At 43.6% G+C, this 20,249-nt stretch overlaps 3 protein-coding genes and 1 long non-coding RNA gene across 7 annotated transcripts in view; 3 read left to right on the top strand and 1 right to left on the bottom strand.

Annotated features, from left to right (window-relative positions):
• Nucleotides 1–5,301, top strand: part of zgc:136908 (Transitional endoplasmic reticulum ATPase) — a 6,996-nt gene extending 1,695 nt beyond the window's left edge. The window contains exons 6-19 of the mRNA XM_035636081.2: nt 47–177; nt 629–760; nt 848–950; nt 1,124–1,257; nt 1,507–1,642; nt 1,728–1,840; nt 2,317–2,481; nt 2,593–2,715; nt 2,803–3,015; nt 3,148–3,326; nt 3,428–3,557; nt 3,933–4,091; nt 4,444–4,595; nt 4,802–5,301. Of these exons, the coding sequence (XP_035491974.1) occupies nt 47–177; nt 629–760; nt 848–950; nt 1,124–1,257; nt 1,507–1,642; nt 1,728–1,840; nt 2,317–2,481; nt 2,593–2,715; nt 2,803–3,015; nt 3,148–3,326; nt 3,428–3,557; nt 3,933–4,091; nt 4,444–4,595; nt 4,802–4,907 (1,976 nt within the window). The 3' untranslated portion in view covers nt 4,908–5,301. The remainder of the gene's footprint in view (nt 1–46; nt 178–628; nt 761–847; nt 951–1,123; nt 1,258–1,506; nt 1,643–1,727; nt 1,841–2,316; nt 2,482–2,592; nt 2,716–2,802; nt 3,016–3,147; nt 3,327–3,427; nt 3,558–3,932; nt 4,092–4,443; nt 4,596–4,801) is intronic.
• A 634-nt stretch (nt 5,302–5,935) lies between these two features.
• On the top strand, nt 5,936–7,709 carry ndufb7 (NADH:ubiquinone oxidoreductase subunit B7). The gene is made up of 3 exons (XM_035636090.1): nt 5,936–6,200; nt 6,977–7,145; nt 7,550–7,709. Exons 1-3 carry the CDS (start codon nt 6,089–6,091, stop codon nt 7,635–7,637), a joined length of 369 nt encoding a protein of 122 aa, XP_035491983.1. The 5' UTR covers nt 5,936–6,088; the 3' UTR covers nt 7,638–7,709.
• Nucleotides 7,710–8,031: 322 nt separating this feature from the next.
• On the bottom strand, nt 8,032–19,077 carry tecrb (trans-2,3-enoyl-CoA reductase b). 3 transcript variants are annotated; one of them, XM_035636086.2, is made up of 12 exons: nt 18,967–19,077; nt 14,991–15,041; nt 11,380–11,431; nt 11,210–11,254; nt 10,991–11,094; nt 10,189–10,304; nt 9,902–10,007; nt 9,665–9,737; nt 9,511–9,554; nt 9,208–9,265; nt 8,990–9,078; nt 8,032–8,723 (listed from the first exon to the last, which is right to left on the bottom strand). In XM_035636086.2, the coding sequence occupies exons 1-12, from the start codon at nt 18,979–18,981 to the stop codon at nt 8,550–8,552; spliced, it is 927 nt and encodes a 308-aa protein (XP_035491979.1). In that variant the 5' UTR covers nt 18,982–19,077; the 3' UTR covers nt 8,032–8,549. The 3 variants fall into 3 exon arrangements, with proteins under 3 accessions (XP_035491979.1, XP_035491978.1, XP_035491977.1); XM_035636085.2 differs by having other exon boundaries at nt 9,659–9,737; nt 18,967–19,076; XM_035636084.2 differs by lacking the exon at nt 18,967–19,077 and having other exon boundaries at nt 14,991–15,659.
• Nucleotides 16,663–19,507, top strand: LOC118311929. 2 transcript variants are annotated; one of them, XR_004794102.2, is made up of 3 exons: nt 16,663–16,716; nt 16,931–16,963; nt 18,198–19,507. It is a non-coding gene; the product is annotated as an uncharacterized LOC118311929 (long non-coding RNA). The 2 variants fall into 2 exon arrangements; XR_004794103.2 differs by lacking the exon at nt 16,931–16,963.
• The last annotated feature ends 742 nt before the right edge of the window (nt 19,508–20,249 follow it).

Here is a 20,249-nt window from a genome sequence, read left to right as displayed (position 1 = left end):
TTTATGGGTGCTGCTGTGTGTACTTACCTGTCGCCTGTGCTGTCAGGTGACGTCTTCCTGGTGAGGGGGAGCATGCGGGCGGTGGAGTTCAAGGTGGTGGAGACGGACCCCAGCCCTCACTGCATCGTTGCCCCGGACACTGTCATATATTGTGAGGGAGAACCAATCAAAAGAGAGGTCAGCGATCGATGAGCCTCTGGTTTGTGAATAGTGTTGGTGTGCGTTAACGTTCAGTGGACACTTTGAGGAAGGAGCAGGAAGAGTTGTCTTTTACCTGCACACGATCCTCGTTAATGGAACACAAGTTTGTGTAGTACTAGTATTCAATTTAATATGGTGTCAGTCAGGGAGCAACATGGAAACATGGAAAGAGGAAACATTGTTTAATTATTGTTTGATGTAAAACAAATTTTTCTTCTTCTTTTTTACCATGAAAACTTACGTGCTGATTTATGAACATTATTTATGAACCTGACCCTTACAATTACTTTAAGCAAAACTTGATCTGAGTCATTCACGATTTCATGTAGCCATATTAGCAGAAAGAAGCTGTGCAGATCATACAGTATTATTGACAGACGTCAGATTTCACCTCATCGGAGTTTTGCACTCTGCCCTGTGACGTCAGGACGAGGAGGAAAGCCTGAACGACATTGGCTACGACGACATTGGAGGCTGTCGGAAGCAGCTGGCCCAGATCAAAGAGATGGTGGAACTTCCTCTCAGGCACCCGGGTCTTTTCAAGGCCATAGGAGTGAAGGTGTCACTCACAAACACACTCACGCAATCCATCTATGGACCAGCTTCTTTCTATTCTAACACGGGATACTTCTGTTTCCTCTGCCAGCCGCCCAGAGGCATCCTGCTGTACGGCCCTGCAGGAACAGGGAAGACCCTGGTGGCCCGAGCTGTAGCCAACGAAACTGGCGCCTTCTTCTTCCTGATCAATGGTGAGGCTTTCTTCACAGTGGGACCAGTTGTAACCAGGAAAAGATGGAGACATGAGCTGAAGAAATTCTAAATGAAGTATTCAGAGTTATTAGAATCTGAATGGAAATGAGCATTTCTTTTCTCTGTTGTGGAGAAAATGTGTCTCACGTGCTGCACGTCATTCTGTGACAAGGTCCTGAGATCATGAGTAAGCTGGCGGGAGAGTCTGAGAGCAACCTGAGGAAGGCGTTTGAGGAGGCAGAGAAAAACGCTCCAGCTATCATCTTTATTGATGAGCTGGATGCGATCGCTCCCAAGAGAGAGAAGGTAAACAACAGGCAACAAAGTTAAGGATAAAGCCTTGTTCTGCTGGATCAGATCAGTGTGTGTGCAGAAACTATGTGTCACAGCTTGTTATGCCTCATATTTCCGAATGCATGCGCATAAAGCAGAGTAGAATATGTTAATGTGTGTGTGTGTGTGTGTGTGTGTGTGTGTGTGTTTGTGTGCGTGTGTGTGTGTGCGTGTGCGTGCGTGTGTGTGCGTGTGCGTGCGTGTGCGTGTGCATGTGTTTAGACCCACGGTGAGGTGGAGAGGCGTATAGTGTCCCAGCTCCTGACCCTGATGGATGGCCTAAAGCAAAGGGCACATGTGGTTGTCATGGCAGCAACAAACCGGCCAAACAGCATAGACCCTGCTCTGAGACGCTTTGGTCAGGACACACACACACACACACACACACACACACACACACACACACACACATTGTTTACTCATATGGTGATATCTCGCTCCAGGCAGGTTCGACCGGGAAATTGACATAGGAATCCCAGACACAACCGGCAGACTGGAGATCCTGCAGATCCACACCAAAAACATGAAACTGTCTGACGACGTAGACCTGGAGAGGGTGAGAAAGTGTTTGCAAAGTGACATTTGCCATCATTTTCAGACTCTAATTTGATGACGGTTTTCTCTTTTGAAACTGTATTAGAAGATTTTTTTATTTCTATATTTGCTGCTGTGTTTGTTTTCATTTTGAACAGATAGCAGTGCTGCAAGTGACTTTATCATTATGTGCTTTCCCTAGTGAATAGAATCAAAATACAATTATTTATGGCAAGAATGAATTTAGGTGTTAGCGTAAATATTACAATATGATCAATGAGTATTCAAATTCAACAAAACATCTTGCAGTGACCGATTCAGCTGACCATTACTCAGTGGGACAATTTGTCAGTGTCTAATTTCAGTGTAAACTTTGAAAAATAAAGTAAAATGCTAAACTTAGCAAATACAACACCTTCTGATGGCAGCGATCCTTAAATGTGCATGTGCCATTTACTCAATAGTGCTAATACATCTGAGCTGATCGACATGTTTCAGATCGGCTCAGGGGCCCACGGACACGTAGGCGCCGACCTGGCCGCTCTGTGCTCAGAGGCTGCTCTGCAAGCCATCCGGAAGAAGATGACTGTCATAGACCTGGAGGATGAATCCATTGATGCGGAGCTGCTCAACTCACTTGCTGTCACCATGGATGACTTCCAAGTACACACACACACACACACACACACACACACACAAAGCCTGACATTGTTAATGTTTGTTAATGAATGAGATGCATCTATTTTCCCTCACACCATCACGTCCCTCCATCAGTGGGCACTGAGTCAGAGCAACCCATCCGCCCTGAGGGAGACTGTTGCAGAGGTGCCTCAGGTCAACTGGGAAGACATAGGAGGACTGGACAAGGTCAAGAGGGAGCTACAAGAGCTCGTTCAGGTGGAAGGCACACTCATACTCACACCCATACATGCAGACGCAAAACCTCCAAACAAATAACAATTTATCAATCCTCGCTTTCCTCAGTACCCTGTCGAGTATCCGGACAAGTTCCTGAAGTTTGGGATGACGCCGTCTCGAGGCGTGTTGTTCTACGGTCCCCCGGGCTGTGGGAAAACCCTTCTGGCTAAGGCCATTGCCAACGAGTGCCAGGCAAACTTTATCTCCATTAAAGGACCCGAGATGCTCACCATGTGGTTCGGAGAATCCGAGGCCAACGTCAGAGACGTTTTTGATAAGGTAATTTAATTTATTATTATTATAATAATGGGAGGAAAGACTCTTGATATTTAGTCTTGCTCTGTGCAGATCAGTGTATGTGTCTGCCACTGTGTGACCTCTCTGAGCTTGCGGCCTCTTCTCTTCTTACAGGCCAGACAAGCAGCCCCCTGCATCTTGTTTTTCGATGAATTAGACTCCATTGCCAAATCCAGAGGAGGCGGTGCCGGGGACGCAGGTGGTGCGGCCGACAGGGTCATCAATCAAATACTCACAGAGATGGACGGAATGTCCGACAAAAAGAACGTTTTCATCATCGGTGCCACCAACAGGTGCACACCAGGGGACGTTTTTTTTTTTTTTTTCTTTTTTGTGTCTGCATTTCTTCCATTTTACTCATTTCTGATTTTCTTCACTCCTCTCGTCACACCAGACCTGACATCATAGACTCGGCCATCCTGCGGCCAGGGCGTTTGGACCAGCTCATCTACATCCCTCTCCCAGACAAACCATCTCGCACCGCAGTCCTAAACGCCAACCTACGCAAATCTCCTATTGCACGAGTTAGTTACACACACATGCAAAGACGAATTTCTTTGTGCAGTAGCTTTCACATTTTTCATCAAGATGAAATAGTATAAGCAGTAATTTCAGCTGTCAGATAAATGGAGTAAAAATGTTCCTTACTTTAAAAAAGTTCAAAATTGTAAAACATTTGGTCACAATGATAACCCTAGTTCTCAGAGAGCAGAACTTTGCAGCGCACTTGTAAGTGCAATATATTCTCCTTTCAAAACTATTGGTAACTTTTTTTTTTTCAACAGGGGAACAAACACACAGAATATCCCCAGATAATGTGAACCGAAAGATTTGGCATTTTCACAGCACCTTAGTTTCTGTATCTTTATTTTTGCACCTCTTTACTCTCCTCCATTTAGGACGTGGATCTGGAATACCTGTCTGGCATCACAGAGGGTTTCTCTGGCGCTGACCTGACAGAGATCTGCCAGCGGGCCTGTAAGCTGGCCATCCGAGAGGCCATCGAAGCCGAGATCAAGGCCGAGCGTCAGAAGCAGAACAGACCAGGCATCCCCATGGTCAGACTGCTGCTGCACTGTATACTTGCTTATTTACACCGTATTATACTGGATTAAACAAGGGATTGCTGATTGGCTCTCTCAGATATATAAATATACAGTGTAAAAACTCTCTCACACACACACACCCACACACACTCCACTCCTCAAATCTGTACCAGGCTCTGTGTGCTCGGTACAGAAAGAGACTGTGGAATAAAAAAAGTTCCCTCAAGGGCGGCTGTGTGTTTTGTAATATTCAGCCTTTGGACTGGGAACACACACACACACACACACACACACACACACACACACACACACACAGTGTGTTGTGTCCGTGTGTAGTCTTCATAATATTTCTCTCTGTGTGCAGGATGAGGACTTCGATCCAGTCCCTGAGATCAGAAAGGACCACTTTGAAGAGGCGATGCGATTTGCCCGTCGCTCTGTCAGTGACAATGACATCCGCAAATATGAGATGTTTGCTCAAACTCTGCAACAGAGCAGAGGTTTAGGGAACTTCAGGTACACACACACATACAGGTTCCACTCCAGCTGTACCAGGCTGCGTTTGCTCGGTACAGAAAGAGACTGTGGAACACCAAAGGCTCCCTACATTCATCCTCTGGACTGGAAACACACACACACACACACACATAAATATATGCAGAAAATTTAGCAATGGACAAGTTGACTTTGTTTTAGTTTTTCTTTCCTCTTCCGCCTCCCAGGTTCCCTTCTGCTACTGGATCCCAGTCTGGAGATCAGGGGTCAGGCTCTGGCTCAGGGAGGCCAAACCAACACAGAGAAGGAGGAGACGAGGATCTCTATCAGTAATAAAAACTCATCATAGTGCTGTCTGACATTTTCCTCTTTCACTACTGTGCCGGGGTATCCTGAAGGGAGGGAAACATGAATAGAGGTTAACAGAATGAATCACTGAAAACACCTTTTCAAACAGCGGTAATAAGATGACTGAAACAAGAAATCAGAGGGAGAAAGTCTGACATTACAGTGAATAAGGTTATAATGTTAAGTTTCAATGTAAAAAAACAATACACTGGTAAGACTTGGGCAACAAGAAAAAACAAGAATTTCGGTCAATCATAATAACATCAAAGCCTTCGGTTACCGCAAACTGTAATTTGTTTTCACAATGAAAATGAAATATGTAAGTTGTGTGTATGTGTGAGTTTAAACTGTGATGAATAAATTTATTTATCTACCTTTATGATGACTCTTATCTGGTTTATCTCGCAATGCATGGAATGTGTTGTTTCATTTCAGAGTGCAGTTTAGAGTGCATGTACATGCCAGCTCACAGTCATAATTTACCACAGTTCTCGAATACAAGTCATGCTTGTAGTGGAAATATTAAAAACCTGCACTTTTCCTACTATGACGAGTCAAAATGTCTGCTGTGCAAAAGGGCTTTTTGTTGAACACAGGTGTATTTAGGATGATGCATCACATAAACTGAAATAACTAAGGTGTCAGATCTGACACACAGCTCTTCTACAAGGTAGAACTTCAAGACTTTTATTATGCTTAGTTGTGTGTTTTCTTATTTGTTTTTTTGATTTGCCATCATATTTTCCCATTTGTCATCGTGATTTGGACTTCAGGGCCACTGTAAAATTGTAATATTTTGATCCTAATATAGACATATGTGACTGAAATAAACCCAAAGCAACAATCAAATTGTATAGTTAACATTAAAGTTTATAACTGAATCTGTAATTTTTCCATTATCATTATCATTAAACACCAAGTTAGTTGAAAACAACACCAGCCCATAGATTTACTGCCAGCGGAACCTTCGTTGTTTGTCCGGAGGGGAGGTTTTCCTCCGAAGCACCGCTCGGCTGTTTATTTCCGGCGTGAGGCGGAAGTTGGAGTCAGGGGGCTTGTGGAGGTGACCGAATGGCAGAACGGTGAAACATTTTGGGAAACATTAGATCAGCGCGGAACAGGAACAGACGAAACATCATCACTTTTTTAGCCGATCGTCTACAACAATGGGTGCTCACCTGGCCAGACGGTACATCACCGAGACGGACACCGAGCCGGACCCCGCGAGGAAGTACGAGTTCGACCCGCAGTTGGGCTTCGACGAGCGGAAGGAGAGAGGTCTGTCTGTCCGCCGCTCGTCCACCTGCATGCGACAGTGTGTCTGCAAGAACCTCACCTGTTGTTAACGTCTTCACTCGTCCGGCTGGTGGAGATCCATACACGTCGACCGAGCTAGCTTCGTGCTAACTGGCAGCTAACAGTCGGTAAAGCAGTGTGGTGTATTCACCTTTACCTGCGTCTTTCACCCATTGGCTGCGACGCCTTCTTCTTAATGTAGATTATGCGTGAATTGATTATCGATATGATGACAGTACTGTCTAGCGCGCTCCATATTTCAGGCTCCAGTTATCTATAGCTGTACTGTAGCCTCCCAACATATGTGAGAAGGAATCCATTGAACAACATTTTAATCCGTTATATCTGACAAAGAAATATGAATGTCTTCCCGACTCATGTTGTAGCACAGTTTTAACACATAAACAAGAACACTTGCTATACACGTTATACTTCATAATTAATGTATTCATCATGTTATAGTCATTAGTGGTGCTCATAAGGTAGTTTTCTGCTGTATGATAATGCTTTGCACAAACACAGAAATATAAATCACTTATTATTTATCTAATGTGAGAGAAGTAGTTTTATTTGATGGATATAATCCAGTTGTACTTGGATTGGTGTGTTTTGTATTATGAACATTTTATGGATTCAGTCCGCTGGACAGGATCTAAACTGTTTTTAGTCTCCTAAGAACTCTCAACTATCCTTGAAGTCACACCAGGTTCTTGCACATTGAAGGATGAAGGATGAGTGCCTGTGTCCCCTCTCAACAGAAATGGTAGCGAACCAGGAGCAGATGAACTTGGCCCAGCTGCCTTTGGAGCAGAGGGACTACTGTGCCCATCATCTCCTAAAGCTCATGAAGTGCAAGAGAGACAACTGGCCCAACTTCCTGGCCTGCAAGCATGAGAGACACGACTGGGACTACTGCGAACACCAGGAGTAAGTTCTTATAGTAGAGATCCTTTTCAGGTGGAGTTTTCTTTGAAATCCTACACCTGATAAAACTTGCTGGCATTCTCTGAGAAGTATGAATTTATGTCTTCAAGGTTGCCAACTCTCTTACCACAAGATCCACTAAGTAGCTGTTCTGGAGCTTTTGATCATATCACACTTAACTTCTTGGCCATGTCTAGGTCACAGTTTTGTAGAAATTCAGATTTCTAATTTTCTAAGCACTTGTAGAAGACAGATCTTCAAAATCACCTAACATGATTTTGACTTGAAGTCAAAGATTAAATCACTGGTAACTGGCCCTTAATATTCAAGATCCCTAATTTCCTCTTTAGTAATTTAACTTTGTCAAAATGTCATTGACCATGTACTCTGTGTTTTTCTGCCTAAAGCTACGTGATGCGTATGAAGGAGTACGAGAGGGAGAGGAGGCTCCAGCTGAGGAAGAAGAGAATTGAAGCCCAGGCTGAAGCAGCATAATCAGTACATCCTCTAATTCTACTTTGTATATATGAGCAGCTGTTCACAATAAACAGTACTGTTTAATCTTCACCATTTGTCTTTATACGGTCGAAATATCCAGTAATGTGACATCGCCAAAACATTGTTGTCTATACGGTTTTAAAATCTCTGCATAGGATCTGATCTTTGGTTGCACAAAGGGGAAATTATTATTTTTAATGCATGATCTCTGCCGGCAATTAAAAGCAAATGGACATTTTTTTTAGATAGAAATATAAAGTTAAAACTCCCTGGTTTGGGATTCATTGGATGACTATGGTCTTCGCCAGTATAGAAAGTCCTGCATGTAGAATGTAGATTCAAGACTTTCATCAAACACTTCCAACATGTGTAACAGAGAAGAGCAACAACATTTTGGTTTCCATCTTTTTATTAATAAATTACTTGATCAGACATCAACAAAATTAAATGCTGTCATAGCCTCAAGAGTAAGATACGAAAACTAAACAGTTTAAAGATTTACTGAATTTCACCAGATGCAGAATCCGCCCCAAAACAACAGTATAGGATGACATAACAAGAGTGGTGCGACATCTCACAGTCCTTATGTACAGCACGTCTTTCAGAAAACACTGGGCAGCTTGAAGGGGAAGACTGCTCTGGGAGACCAAAAGCATTTAAGCCAGTTGACCATTAAAAAAAAAGCAAGTGATATTTATGTTTTCACAGCATGACAGGGATCTAGAGCAGGGAGGGAGAAAGACAATTTGGGCTGGGAGGAAAGGAAGAAGGAGGACAGAGTTAGATTCTGTCATTCTATGAAGTTCTGGTGCAGAGAGGAAAGAAACGAGGAGGTGAACCCTCTCAGTTTGGCTTTGAGCCCTACAACTGGAGAGGGCTGGATGGGTGAAGGAGTGGCCAGATAGCCGTCTACAGGACAAACGGCAGGATTGGTGAGCGGAGGGGAGGGTAGTCGCGGAACTCCTTCAGGTAGCTGCGGTGCTTCCCCTTGGCCCAGACGGTCATCTGGATGAAACCCACCATGGTGAAGAAAGCCACCGGCAGGCACTGCGTCATGACTGTGAAGCCAAGCCAGGAACCCAACTGCAACAACAGGAGTGATGTGAGACAGACGGATACCAGCAGAGGGCAGCAGCTGCATCGTCTAAATTACACTCTGTTTTTGCTCAAGGAAAAAAAACAAATGGCTAGAGATCAAAATCTGGTGGACTAATTTCTTTCCAGCTGCAGTTAATGTTCTGTACTTGTTCAAGCTGAATATGAAAACTCTTTTCTATTTTCAAGCAACTAATGTCCTGTTCTCAGACAAATGACTCCTATCAGCTGCCATAATGAATAAAACATGTTACTTCATAGGTGTAGTTGGGGCAGGAAACCAGCAGGAAGATCCAGGTGAAAGGATTCTTGGTGGGATAGGGAATCTTCCTGGTCTTGGAGCCTTGGTGAAGAGAGAGGAAAAAGATGGAATGTCAAAATTGTTTAAAACACACCGACCACTGATGATATTTTTTTCCTAAGGCTTTAAATGAAAAGCACTGTGCGTGCGTGTGAGTGTGCGTGCGCCTACCTGGTGGACGGAGGTTCCGGAGAGCGATGTGAATGGAAAAGTTGCCGATCTGACAGAACTGTGAGAGAAAACATTGATGTCACATTAGTTGATTAGTACTGATTGTGTGTGTAGAGGAAAATCTTTCAATTTAGACAAAGCTTGTATCTGCATAAACCCTCTTTGTACACCTGTGAGGACCATCAGAGAGACAAGAACTAATGGGACAAACGTAGTATTTAAATAACATGTGTAACAATAAGATGTTTGTTCATAATTATAAGTCAAATTCAATGATGCAAGATGCATAACATAAAGTCTTACCAAGAATATGATGAGGGCCAGTCTTATCTGTTGCTCCCCATAGACTGCAACAAGACACAATAACATACTGTTAGTGATGGTCCAAAGGCGTTACAACCAGACATCAGTGCTGTATGTGTGAGTGTTGTGTGTATGTACATTCACGCACACTCACTGGGCGGCGTATACAACGGGTGGTTGATGTAATAGGCCATCCATGCCGCAAAGCCCCAGTAGTACGTACAGTTCTGAAACAGAGAACGTGACAGGAACGTTGTCACCAAGACGTCCTTGTAGTGGTAGTGATAAGCTTTGTCAAACCATAAACAGTTGATTATTCACCTTTCACTCCGCACATCCTGTATCGCATTAACACGCAGCGTTTGAAGAACGGGAGAAACATATATCTCACCTTAAAGATGTTGCGTAACGGCATCGTTCCATGAGAGAAGCGATGGACAAACAGAGTCTCCAGCAGCCGCTTCATATAGTGGAAGGAGTGACACATACAGGCCAGACTGGAAAACAAGCAGAGACACTTGCATGAGCCCGGGGGCGATTATTAAAAAGCAGATCCTGCCACTGATGACAAAGCACTGACATTTCTTTGTAAAAAAATAAATATATATATATATGTATATATGGCAACTTTCATTCTTAACAGGAGACAGATTGTGAAGGTGTGTTGGAGACACTCACTGTACGACCCAGTGTTTACTGGTGGTAAAATCATATTTAGGAGCATAAATGAAGGGAACCCTGAAGTAGAACATCAGATAGATGACCAGAGGACCAGTATACTCCGTCAGAAATACCTGAAGAAAGAATGAAGGACAGGGTCAAGTCTAACACTGAGCACAGATTAGCATTGATTCATTAATTTTAGCCTTCTCTGATATTGTTATATATTGGCTTGTTGGTGTGTTAGAAAGCTACAATAGCTGCAACAATAAATTTTGAAGATCGATTTAACTTAGAAGTAGCTTTTCTGAAAGTCAAAAAATCTCCAAATTCAGCTTCTTAAATATGAATATTTTCTGGTTTCTTTGCTCCTCTATGAAAGTAAAAACAAATATCTCTGGTTTGAAAACAAAAAAAACCCCTCATCTTGGGGTTGGGGAAACACAATCAACATTTTTCACCATTTTATGGACCAAACATCTAATCGATTAAATCAAGACAATAATCAACAGATTAATAGATAATGAATATAATCGTTAGTTGCAGCCCTAAAAGCTACATTTACAAATCCCTCATTCCATCTCTCTCCAATGTGGCTCCCCTCCCTCTCCCAGGGGAGCTGATTCAACCTCAAGAAAGAACTTGAAGCAAATTAACCTCAGGGTCAGGAGGAAACTTCTGCCACCTTCTCTTGTTTTACCCATCGGGAAATCTCAATATAGCTCTGCTCGATGCTGCTGTACAGTGTGTGGGCCTGTCAGAACTGCTGGACCGGGTCTGCCTGCGACAGTGTGGCTCGTGGGCTCAGCGTCGTACTCACTGTGACCCAGCTGATCTGAGCTCCCAGATCTCTGAAGTAGAAGGTTGCCGTGGTTCCCACGGGAAGATGCTGCAGGACATCCTCATCCTTCAGAGACTTCCCCTCTGAAAAACACACACACACTTGAGATTTACAACAAATCACAAGTTGATTTTACAGGGGGGAAACCGTTCTACATTAACTTTAATCATCGCAAAAAGAGTCAAACAGCTGACTTACTGGGGTCCAGGCGAATGGACTGTCTGGCTGGGTACCACTGGGGATCTGAAAAACAGAAAAATACTTTACAAACATCTCAACGCAGGGCATGACGTCAGTGTTTCTATGTGCTGCCGCTTGCATCAGATTCATGAGGCTTAAGTTGTTGTCTGCAGGGAGATGTCACTCACGGCTCTTGTGGAACATTGACTTGATCTCCCCAATAGTGGCATTTGGCTCGACCTACAAATAACAACACAATAAATAAGTGGCGGGACATGTACCCCCCCCCCACACACACACACAGAGATAGGAACATATAATAACCCCATTTTCCATTTATGATCACGATTAGTGGTAAATTTAGCTCTGGCTGTGGCCACACATCCCATGGATGGGGGCTATTCAACAGCTGGTATTAGGGTTTCAGAGAACCTTGGTGTGCACGCACACGCACACATAAATACACACACGTTGCCAAGGATCACTTTTGTGGGCATTACATATCTTGCATTGATTTCCTGGACACATAACCTTAACCACTGACCCCAAAATCATTTTTTTCTCCAGTCAGGGACACAGCTTTTGTCCCCAGTCGGACAAGCCATCCCCAAGTGACCCTTCTTTATTCTGATTTGTACCCAAAGGCGGCCTACGACAGACACACAACCTTTTGCAAGGCTGCCATTATAGGCCTAGCTTCCCCAAATATAAACAGTGACTTCAAAACAAAGGCAAATCTGGACTCGCGCATGAATGTTAAAGATGGACTGAGGTTGAGTCATCACCACATACCTATTATGGTGTATTCCTTTTTATATTAATGCGTAATACTATTGCCCACCTCTATGGTTTCACTAAATTCCGTCACAAGTCATGCGTTTACACGAACTTTGCTAACCTGCTCCATTAATAAAGTTGTTTGTAAAACATTGGAGATATTTAAAAGCCTTGAGACATTTTTCATGCAGTCCTTGATCTATTCATCTATTTGTTTTAGTCTAGCGACAAAAACAAACTTAAAATCATGCATTCACTAATTTAACTGCAAGTGACCGAACTGAAGTGAATGGAAACTGATAGTCGTCATCTGATTACTAGATCAAAAACGCCATCTGCACATGACATCACTATGAAAGCTTGGACATCAGCGTCCTATTTCTCTCGAGCCGTTGACATTCATGACTCCAGTGGCAGGTTTCTCCAAACATTCTGGCAGTAAATCTTTATTTCTCTGTTGGCCAGGACCAAGATGCTGAAGTGAATCATCAGGAAACTTGAGCAAGAAATTATGCAAGCATATAATTCGCTAAATGTGATGTCCTGTGGTTCCTATATCTACGTGCTGTAGTACATAAATGTTTGCTGTGTTCAACTTTGTGCCTTAAAAGAAACAACCAAACAACCATAAAAAACCTTCAACAGCAATTACCATTGTCAAAGGCTACAGTAATGATAAATGATCTCAGCACCAATCTTAGCCCTAAAATTGCCCAAAAGTTTTTACCTTTCTGGGGCATTATAAACAAGACTTTACATTTGAAGAATCTGTTGAGCACTTTTGTTGACAGTCATTCACTTTCAATTCTCATGACAGAACAACAAGAAATTATAAGCAACATTAACACTGTGTGGTTGTTTTTGTTGTGAGTTTCAGTTGTCGAGAAATTTTCCTCACAGACTGTGTGATCCATCAGCCGCACTGTACATGACCTGGCTTCTGTTCGCATCCTCCTGAAGACCAAGTGCCATTTTCAGCATTATGACATCGCTGAGAAACCACCTCACTGTGACACCCCCTCTCCAATAAAGATCCAGACCTATCTCTGTCATATCTGTGAACGGCCTCTCAAAAGGTGTTAATGTCGTCCGTGCTTTCACCATGGAAACTCTGCTAAGCTGACAACAAGGTATAATCCAGTAAATATAGCACCTTATACTTGTAGGGTCTTGTGGAGCAGCACCGATAACACCACCGTAAACTAATGCTAGTGCAACACTATACACCAACAGACCTCACACCAACAACACACTAAACCCTCCTAATGTTTCAGACAGAGCATGAACAAATTAAAGTGTCTGAAACTAAAATAACAGTGTGAATGACAAGAACTAATTACTCTGGAGTTACCTGATTAAACAATGGGCTTGAATATCAGAGGAAATAATTGTAGCAAATACAACAATGATACTTTTTGGTCCCGACTGTGAATACAACTTAGAACAGAATTACATTGTCTAAACACTGATATGCAAAATTGTTGTTCTATAAATCACGAAACTTGATGTCGTGATTTATAGTTGCTCTACAACAGTTAAAGGTAGGTGGAAAAACTTCAAGTAACAACTCGCTTCCAGTTAGTGATGTCAAATGTCCTGCAAACCATCCACAAGACACAAAAAAACAGAACCATTAAGTCAAATTGCCATTATAATAAACAACCAGTGGTTCATTGTTCTTTTGAATACAAGAATCTCTTAAGTCTATCAAAGGTAGTAATGCCATATAGCAGATTTTTGTTTCTGTTTTCTCAAAACATGAAGTGAACAACATACTAATGGAGAAAGAAAATGTACCATAAGGAAAATACTGAGCAGTCAAGAGACCATCGCCATGGCTAAACAAATAACAACACCGTGAATCGATACTTAGCAGGTATTCAAAAGGTTGTCAAATTTTCAATAAGATTTGCTCTCTACTGTAAGTGAAATATTATAGCAACGTGTGTGGCTTTCATTTCCAAAGCAGGAACCTTTGCAGTACCAACCTAGACTCGATCTAGGTTGGTGGACCTTTGGGTTTGTCTCTTGTCAATGACGTACAGAAGGAGATCCTCCTTTACAGATCCGTCCTACAGTCTTCTGCCCCACACCTGGTTCCAACATCTGACACAGAGCAACCAGCTGCTGGAGGCCACGGCAAGAAACGTGGAACAACGGGCACCAAAGTGACTAATTCGTGAAATAACACGACATGGAAGAGACAAATAGTTTTCTGTGCATACATCACATTCAGAAAAATAGTTTCTGGTTTCATATTTTACACCGTGCAAGAAGAGGTGTGCCACCTTCGACTGTAAAAAAAAATCTCATGTTGCTTGAACACAATGAAAATAACGTCTATCAGGGATGATATGGACACCTGCTGCTCGCACGCACGCACGCACGCACGCACGCACGCACGCACACACACACACACACACACACACACACACACACACACACACACACACACACACACACACACACACACACACACACACACACACACACACACACACACACACACACACACACACACACACACACACACACACACACACACACACACACACACCCACACCCACACCCACACCCCCACACCCCCACACCCCTCCAGTTTTGAGGCCATAGGCCGAGGCAGCATTGTGATGATGTCTAAACACAATAACCATGGAGTTGAATCTCCAACGCGGTCAAAGTGAGAGGTGAACCTTCACAAATGTAGCATTTGTTGCAGGGTGTGGACAGTTGTTTGTGATATTTTGTCCTGTGCCAAAGAGCCACTGCCTCGCCCAGATAACTGGACCCAGCAGTATTGTGTCACATTGTTTGAAAGGGGCTCTCATGAGTTACACACACTGGCGGACTGCGAGGGGCTACAGCACCTCTGCTATGTTCTAAAAAACACCTTACTCCCATATGCACACACCAACGTTCTACAGTAGTAGAACCAGTTCTCTTTCTGAAACATACAGGGATTAGTACAGTTTAACTTGCATCAACATACAATTTGTTATAAATAAATGAAATAAGTTCTTACCTTGTCCAGGAAGCACAGCTTGTCCTTGGTCTTGGCATCCAGTATCTCCACCTCAAAGAAAACAACAGCCTTTTTAATTTTTTTGGCAGGTTTGCGTTTGACAGGGGCTTGAGCTGGCAGCAGGGGAGCCGCCGCCGCCGCCCCGTTAATCGTCTTTTTACTGCTGGTGGCCTCTAGTGCTAGGGCATCCATGTCCACAGTCCTCCTCCTGCACTTAGTTTAGTCCCTTCTTCCCCTCACTCTTCCCCACGGCTCTGTCGTCACTCTCCCCCTCGCGTCTGTCTATCACAGGTCCACGCCAAGCCGGAGAGGAAAGAGAGGGGCAGCACTCAGCTGTGGAAATAAATCTGTCTGCCTCCCCTCTGCCCCTCCCTCGTCTTCCTCCTCTCTGTCATTCTCTCACTCTCTCTCCCTCTTTGCCCCTCTCTCATTCCTTCTCTTCTGGCGCGCTGCTTTATTTAACTGCCAGCCGCCCCCCTGCAGTGCAGACATATACCCCGTGTGTGTGTGTGCACAGTTGCAAACACAGGAATGCCCAGTATCCCCCTGGCAAAGTGTCCACAATAGATCATCTGAGTATTTAGACCTCATGGAGGAAACTTCTAGAGCGGCAGCTTCTTTTCAGCGCAGCAGTGACTTGGTTTTGAAACACAACCCCTCCCTAAAAAAAGACACCTGATGACCCCTGACACCTCTCAACCCTTGGCTAAGTGGGAAAAATGGAGGGGAGTTACTATGACAAACAGCACCCCCTCTTTCCTAGTTTGAGTGCCTCTCTTCCTCTTCCTGCTAAATATAAATGTCAACTGCTAACGCTGCATAAAGGGCGGCCACCCACCTGCGCCGATATAGTGATGTCATAGACTCACGGTTGATCACACTATACTGTCACTCAATCGGGGAATCTGTGTGTGTGTGCGTGTGCGTGTGTGTGTGTGTGTTTTAACTACAGCACCTGTTCTGAGACACCTTAGTGACCCACCTCAGGGTCTAACACACCCATGACTTTTACAACGTGTTGTCAAGCAGCCCGATCTCTCCCAGTCACACACACTCGGACTCTGGGGGCTTCACTCGGGGCATTCCCCCTGGTGAAAGCAGCCCCCCCCACACACCACCTCCACCCGCGCCCCTTCACTCTCTAATGATGACCAGTACGGGATACAGTTTCCATAATGAATGAAAGACATGGAGTCACATGTGGCAACATGGACATTCAGGCTGAACATTTTTCTCTATTCCATGCATGTGGATGGATGAATATGCTGAATGGAAAAGGCTTCCTGGATATTTTAATCTGGAGAGGAGCCTGACAAAAAAATTTTGGGGAGGGGGTGAGACACCTGTGACCATTTCCAACATCACTTTGATGATTTAAACCCCCACAAGTGAAAGTAAAATGACCTTCCAGTGATTCAGTTTGTGAATTTCGCATTCATATATATATTTTTAAACTAAAAGTGGTGCTTTTTAAAATTATAAAACAGGAGCTGCTTTAATACTTCACACATCCACATATGCTTCAAACGAACATGACACATGACACTGCAGTCGAGACTTCGGGGAAATAAGACCATCTCTCTCCTGTGCCAGGCATAACCCACTGCCACTGTACCTCCCCCTTCTCATCTATATAAAGCCTCTGGCTGGCAGGGACAGTCTTTCGTGGTAGCGGACACTTGGGGTGAGAGTGAATCGGGGAGAAATACGCTTTGCACCTTCCAAGGTAAGAGAGTTTTTTTCTTTGCTTATTTAAATCTGTACTTATGTTCAGAGAGATGCAGCCCTCTGGTGCTATCTGGTGTAAATGCAATGAAAGTATGGAATCAACTGGTCTAGTGACCAAATGCAGTTAGATTTTTCTTCCAAGATATTTCTTAAAATTGCAACTTAAAAATATATATATGTGATAATGAAGTACTTTTTGTTTGACCATGTAGTCCTGCAGCTTGATGTGTTGTGCCCTACCAAGGGTAATGAAAGCCAGCATGACTGAATCTATTAACATGCTCTTAATGTTGAACTAAATGAAAACACTAAATGCATAAAAAAAAATTAACTGGTTGTGACCTTTTACTTATAAATTGCTCTATTCACTTGTGGCTGCAATCACGTTTGTGTGTCTTAAATTAGCATACCTGTTGTGGCTAACAGTGTCTGTTTGTTGCATGATCGTTCAATGCCTCTGGCCACATATGCAAAAACCTTTGCACCCACACTGCCGCACGATGTGACACCATATTCTGTGACCCAGTTACAGACGGACAGAGCTGCACTGCAGACGCAAAAACTTTTCTACCATGGTCAGATTCTGCATTTTGCAACATCTTTCAAAACTTGGTCTGTCTGGAAATTGGGCTCCGCATCTCATCCGCAAATATGTGAACATTCCATCAGTTTTTAGGAGACACACGTTTCAATGTGACACTGGGTCCAGTAAGGATGGTAAATCACTTGGCCTCTCATGATAATTACATTAGCGACTTATCGTACGATATATGAATATGAACTCAATCATTTTTATAGACCTCAATAATATCCATTGTGTCTACATACATGTTTGTTGATATAACATCTGTTCTCGTCGTAATCAATTACTGGTTTGGTCTATTAAATGTCAGAAAATAAGGATTTCTTAGTATTCTTCTAAAGGCACCATGTTTTCAAATTGATTGTTTTGTCTGAGGCCTGAACACAAGTCTAAACTTTTGATAACATTTCTCAACACAAATCGTGAAGGATTTGCACGCGCGATGACCAATAGACCTAAACTTGCAAGCTCACATGATTCAGTATCAAAAATGGTCCTAAATAGACTATAATATTGTTTGTCCCAATAATTTCTAGGACAATATCTTGTGCAACAAAAAGTAGTGATCGTGACAGGCCTATACATCACATCATGAGCCTGACTATCACACCGTAGCTTCATACTAGCCTCTGCATGCGAGTAGTTTTCAAATGCAGCTAATGGCCATGGCCCCCGAGTGATAAGAGTCCAGGTGAGGCAGATAGCAAGGGTCGCAGGAGAGGACTGCGGCCGACACCTGTACGAGCACTGACTGTAATGTAGTGTGAAAAACAACATTATAATGGGGGGGGGGGGGTGTTCTCACCTAAATTACATTTTGATCATCTTTGATCTGAAATCTAAAAAGCTCATTTCATCATTTAAATGTTGTTGTTTTGTTTCTTTGCCCCTAATAGGTTGCAAAGGCCACGGCGTGCAGACAGAAAGAAGGGGAACCGGAGGAGCCACTGGTTGGATCAGTTTCTGTCAGACTGCTGCAGATCTGGTCTGGTGGCTTTTATGTGAACAAGAACCTCTTCTTGTTCAAGGTAGCTCTTCTTGTTCACAGGTACGAAGCACGTAGAGACGCTTCCAGTGCAGTGGTAACAGTGCATCAGGGGCACAGGAACCGCAGGTGTTTCCCAACAGGTATACAGTCACAGCATTTCCCTTCACAGCCAAGTGGTGAGGATTGATTCAACAGGGCCGAGATTTGGCACTTGACTGTTCACCTGCAGTATTGGGTAATAACGCGATAAGACGCGCCATGAGTCACTGCGGCCAGAGGGGGCGATAGTGCGGAGCTTCGTCCCGCACAGAGACGTCGGTCTTGATCCTAAACACACACTAGGCGTACATCGCGATACACGACGCAGCGGCAATCCCTCGTCTGTGTTTTAGTGCCGATTGACTTTCAAGAGTGACAGCGAGCGACACATTACAATTCAGTACCGTGCACGAGAGGCCACGGCAGCCCGCCGGTCACAGCACCCAGCCCGTGGCAGGCGGCGTCGGCGTTGCTGCACCATGCGACCGTTAGCATCCGCGTTTAAAAAAGCTCCACCTTTTGACCGTTCTGGCGGAGTTTACACTCGCAGAAATCGCGAGAAAGTCGGTCGGACTAATTGGAGTTCGTCTCCGCGTGGCGCCCCATTGACGGTTTCGAGTTTCGCCGACACTACTCACCTCGTAGTGCTTCATCTTGACTGTACGAAGCCCCTTCCTTAATACCCCCGGTGAGCAATAGGGGCGGCGACCAATCACAGCGATAATATACGGCCGCTGAGGCCACAACCAGAAGGGCGACCACGTCAGCACCGCAGCCAATCAGAACAGGCGAAAACCAGACGGACACGCCCCTTAGTCTCGACGCCGTAGCCAATGAGATTCGAGGAAGCGGAGAGGTCACGGTTACACCAGCATAATAGGATTTTTTGGTGCTTACTTCAGATCCGACTAAGAACTGCGCAGCTGTCCCTATTTTCTCTCTTTACAACTGTAGAAAATAATTTGTCTGTGTCCTGACTTTCCAGCTTCACTTGCTGGCCAATTGTCACTAATGTCCTTTTTTTTCTGTCTCTCATTTACAGTAGTTCAGCTCTACATTGTCACTTTTCCCCACCGATTTTGCACATTTTGTTATTTAACCTTTAAATAGCTAATTTGCTTTCAGTTGTTTCCTTGTGTATGTCATTCTACAATAATAAAGTTTGTCATATGCCCAGAATTGTCTCTTTATTATCTCAAACCAAAGGCAAGGCCAGGCTTTGAATTACTATTACAGTATGTTGTACAGTAACAAAACGACATGCTGTATTTCTTTTCAATAAAAACAAAGATCACAACCAAAAATATGTGTCTACATATAGTGCACAAGTTGTCGAAGAGTTTTGTTTTATTTGTCCTCATTTTTAATACTGCATGTTTTACCTGTTGCAACACATCTCTGACAGACTGTTACTTGAAAGACAAGTACAGTACAGTGTGTACAATGCTGCGTTCAAGTGCTACACATACAATACGTTTTTGTTGCTGAATTTCAACACAAAATAGAGCAGAGCAGTGCTGAAGAGTTATCTCTCACATTTCAACTTGGCAACGTTTGGTGTTGCCTGATTGGTTACATAAATCAGATCAGTCGGTGCAATATAAATGATAAAAACTGCGATTTGCGCAAATGTCAGTAGACGACATGCTCCATCCATCAGAGATGGCTATTTCGTACCTGCCGGCCTGCCGATAATTTCAACCCTCCGTAACGACCTTGAAAACACATTTTGGATTCCAATTACTGTCAAATAGTATAGAATTGTTGTTCTTGTTTTTTAGCTAAGGTGTGTATCCAAGAAAGTGGGAAGAGGAGTGGTCAGATTTGGAATCATTTTGAATGACCCTGACCTATTCAAAGTGCCACATCGTTATGCCCTACATGTCCATGTGGTGCAACACACTAGGGGGGGTATGCAGGG

Source organism: Scophthalmus maximus, chromosome 8, assembly GCF_022379125.1.
Source record: "Scophthalmus maximus strain ysfricsl-2021 chromosome 8, ASM2237912v1, whole genome shotgun sequence".
In the NCBI taxonomy this organism is placed as follows: domain Eukaryota; kingdom Metazoa; phylum Chordata; class Actinopteri; order Pleuronectiformes; family Scophthalmidae; genus Scophthalmus; species Scophthalmus maximus.
This window is presented reverse-complemented; position numbering and strand designations above follow the sequence as displayed.

What these genes read in the sequence shown, in the direction of transcription:
- ndufb7 (XM_035636090.1), top strand. Translation starts at nt 6,089, where the DNA reads ATGGGTGCTCACCTGGCCAGACGGTACATCACCGAGACGGACACCGAG. An exon ending in CGACGAGCGGAAGGAGAGAG is followed by an intron (nt 6,201 to 6,976) that starts GTCTGTCTGTCC and finishes CCCTCTCAACAG; the next exon opens with AAATGGTAGCGAACCAGGAG. An exon ending in GACTACTGCGAACACCAGGA is followed by an intron (nt 7,146 to 7,549) that starts GTAAGTTCTTAT and finishes TTCTGCCTAAAG; the next exon opens with CTACGTGATGCGTATGAAGG.
- tecrb (XM_035636084.2), bottom strand. Translation starts at nt 15,182, where the DNA reads ATGGATGCCCTAGCACTAGAGGCCACCAGCAGTAAAAAGACGATTAAC. An exon ending in CCCGTTGTATACGCCGCCCA is followed by an intron (nt 9,555 to 9,664) that starts GTGAGTGTGCGT and finishes GTCTTGTTGCAG; the next exon opens with TCTATGGGGAGCAACAGATA. An exon ending in TGGCCCTCATCATATTCTTG is followed by an intron (nt 9,266 to 9,510) that starts GTAAGACTTTAT and finishes TTTCTCTCACAG; the next exon opens with TTCTGTCAGATCGGCAACTT.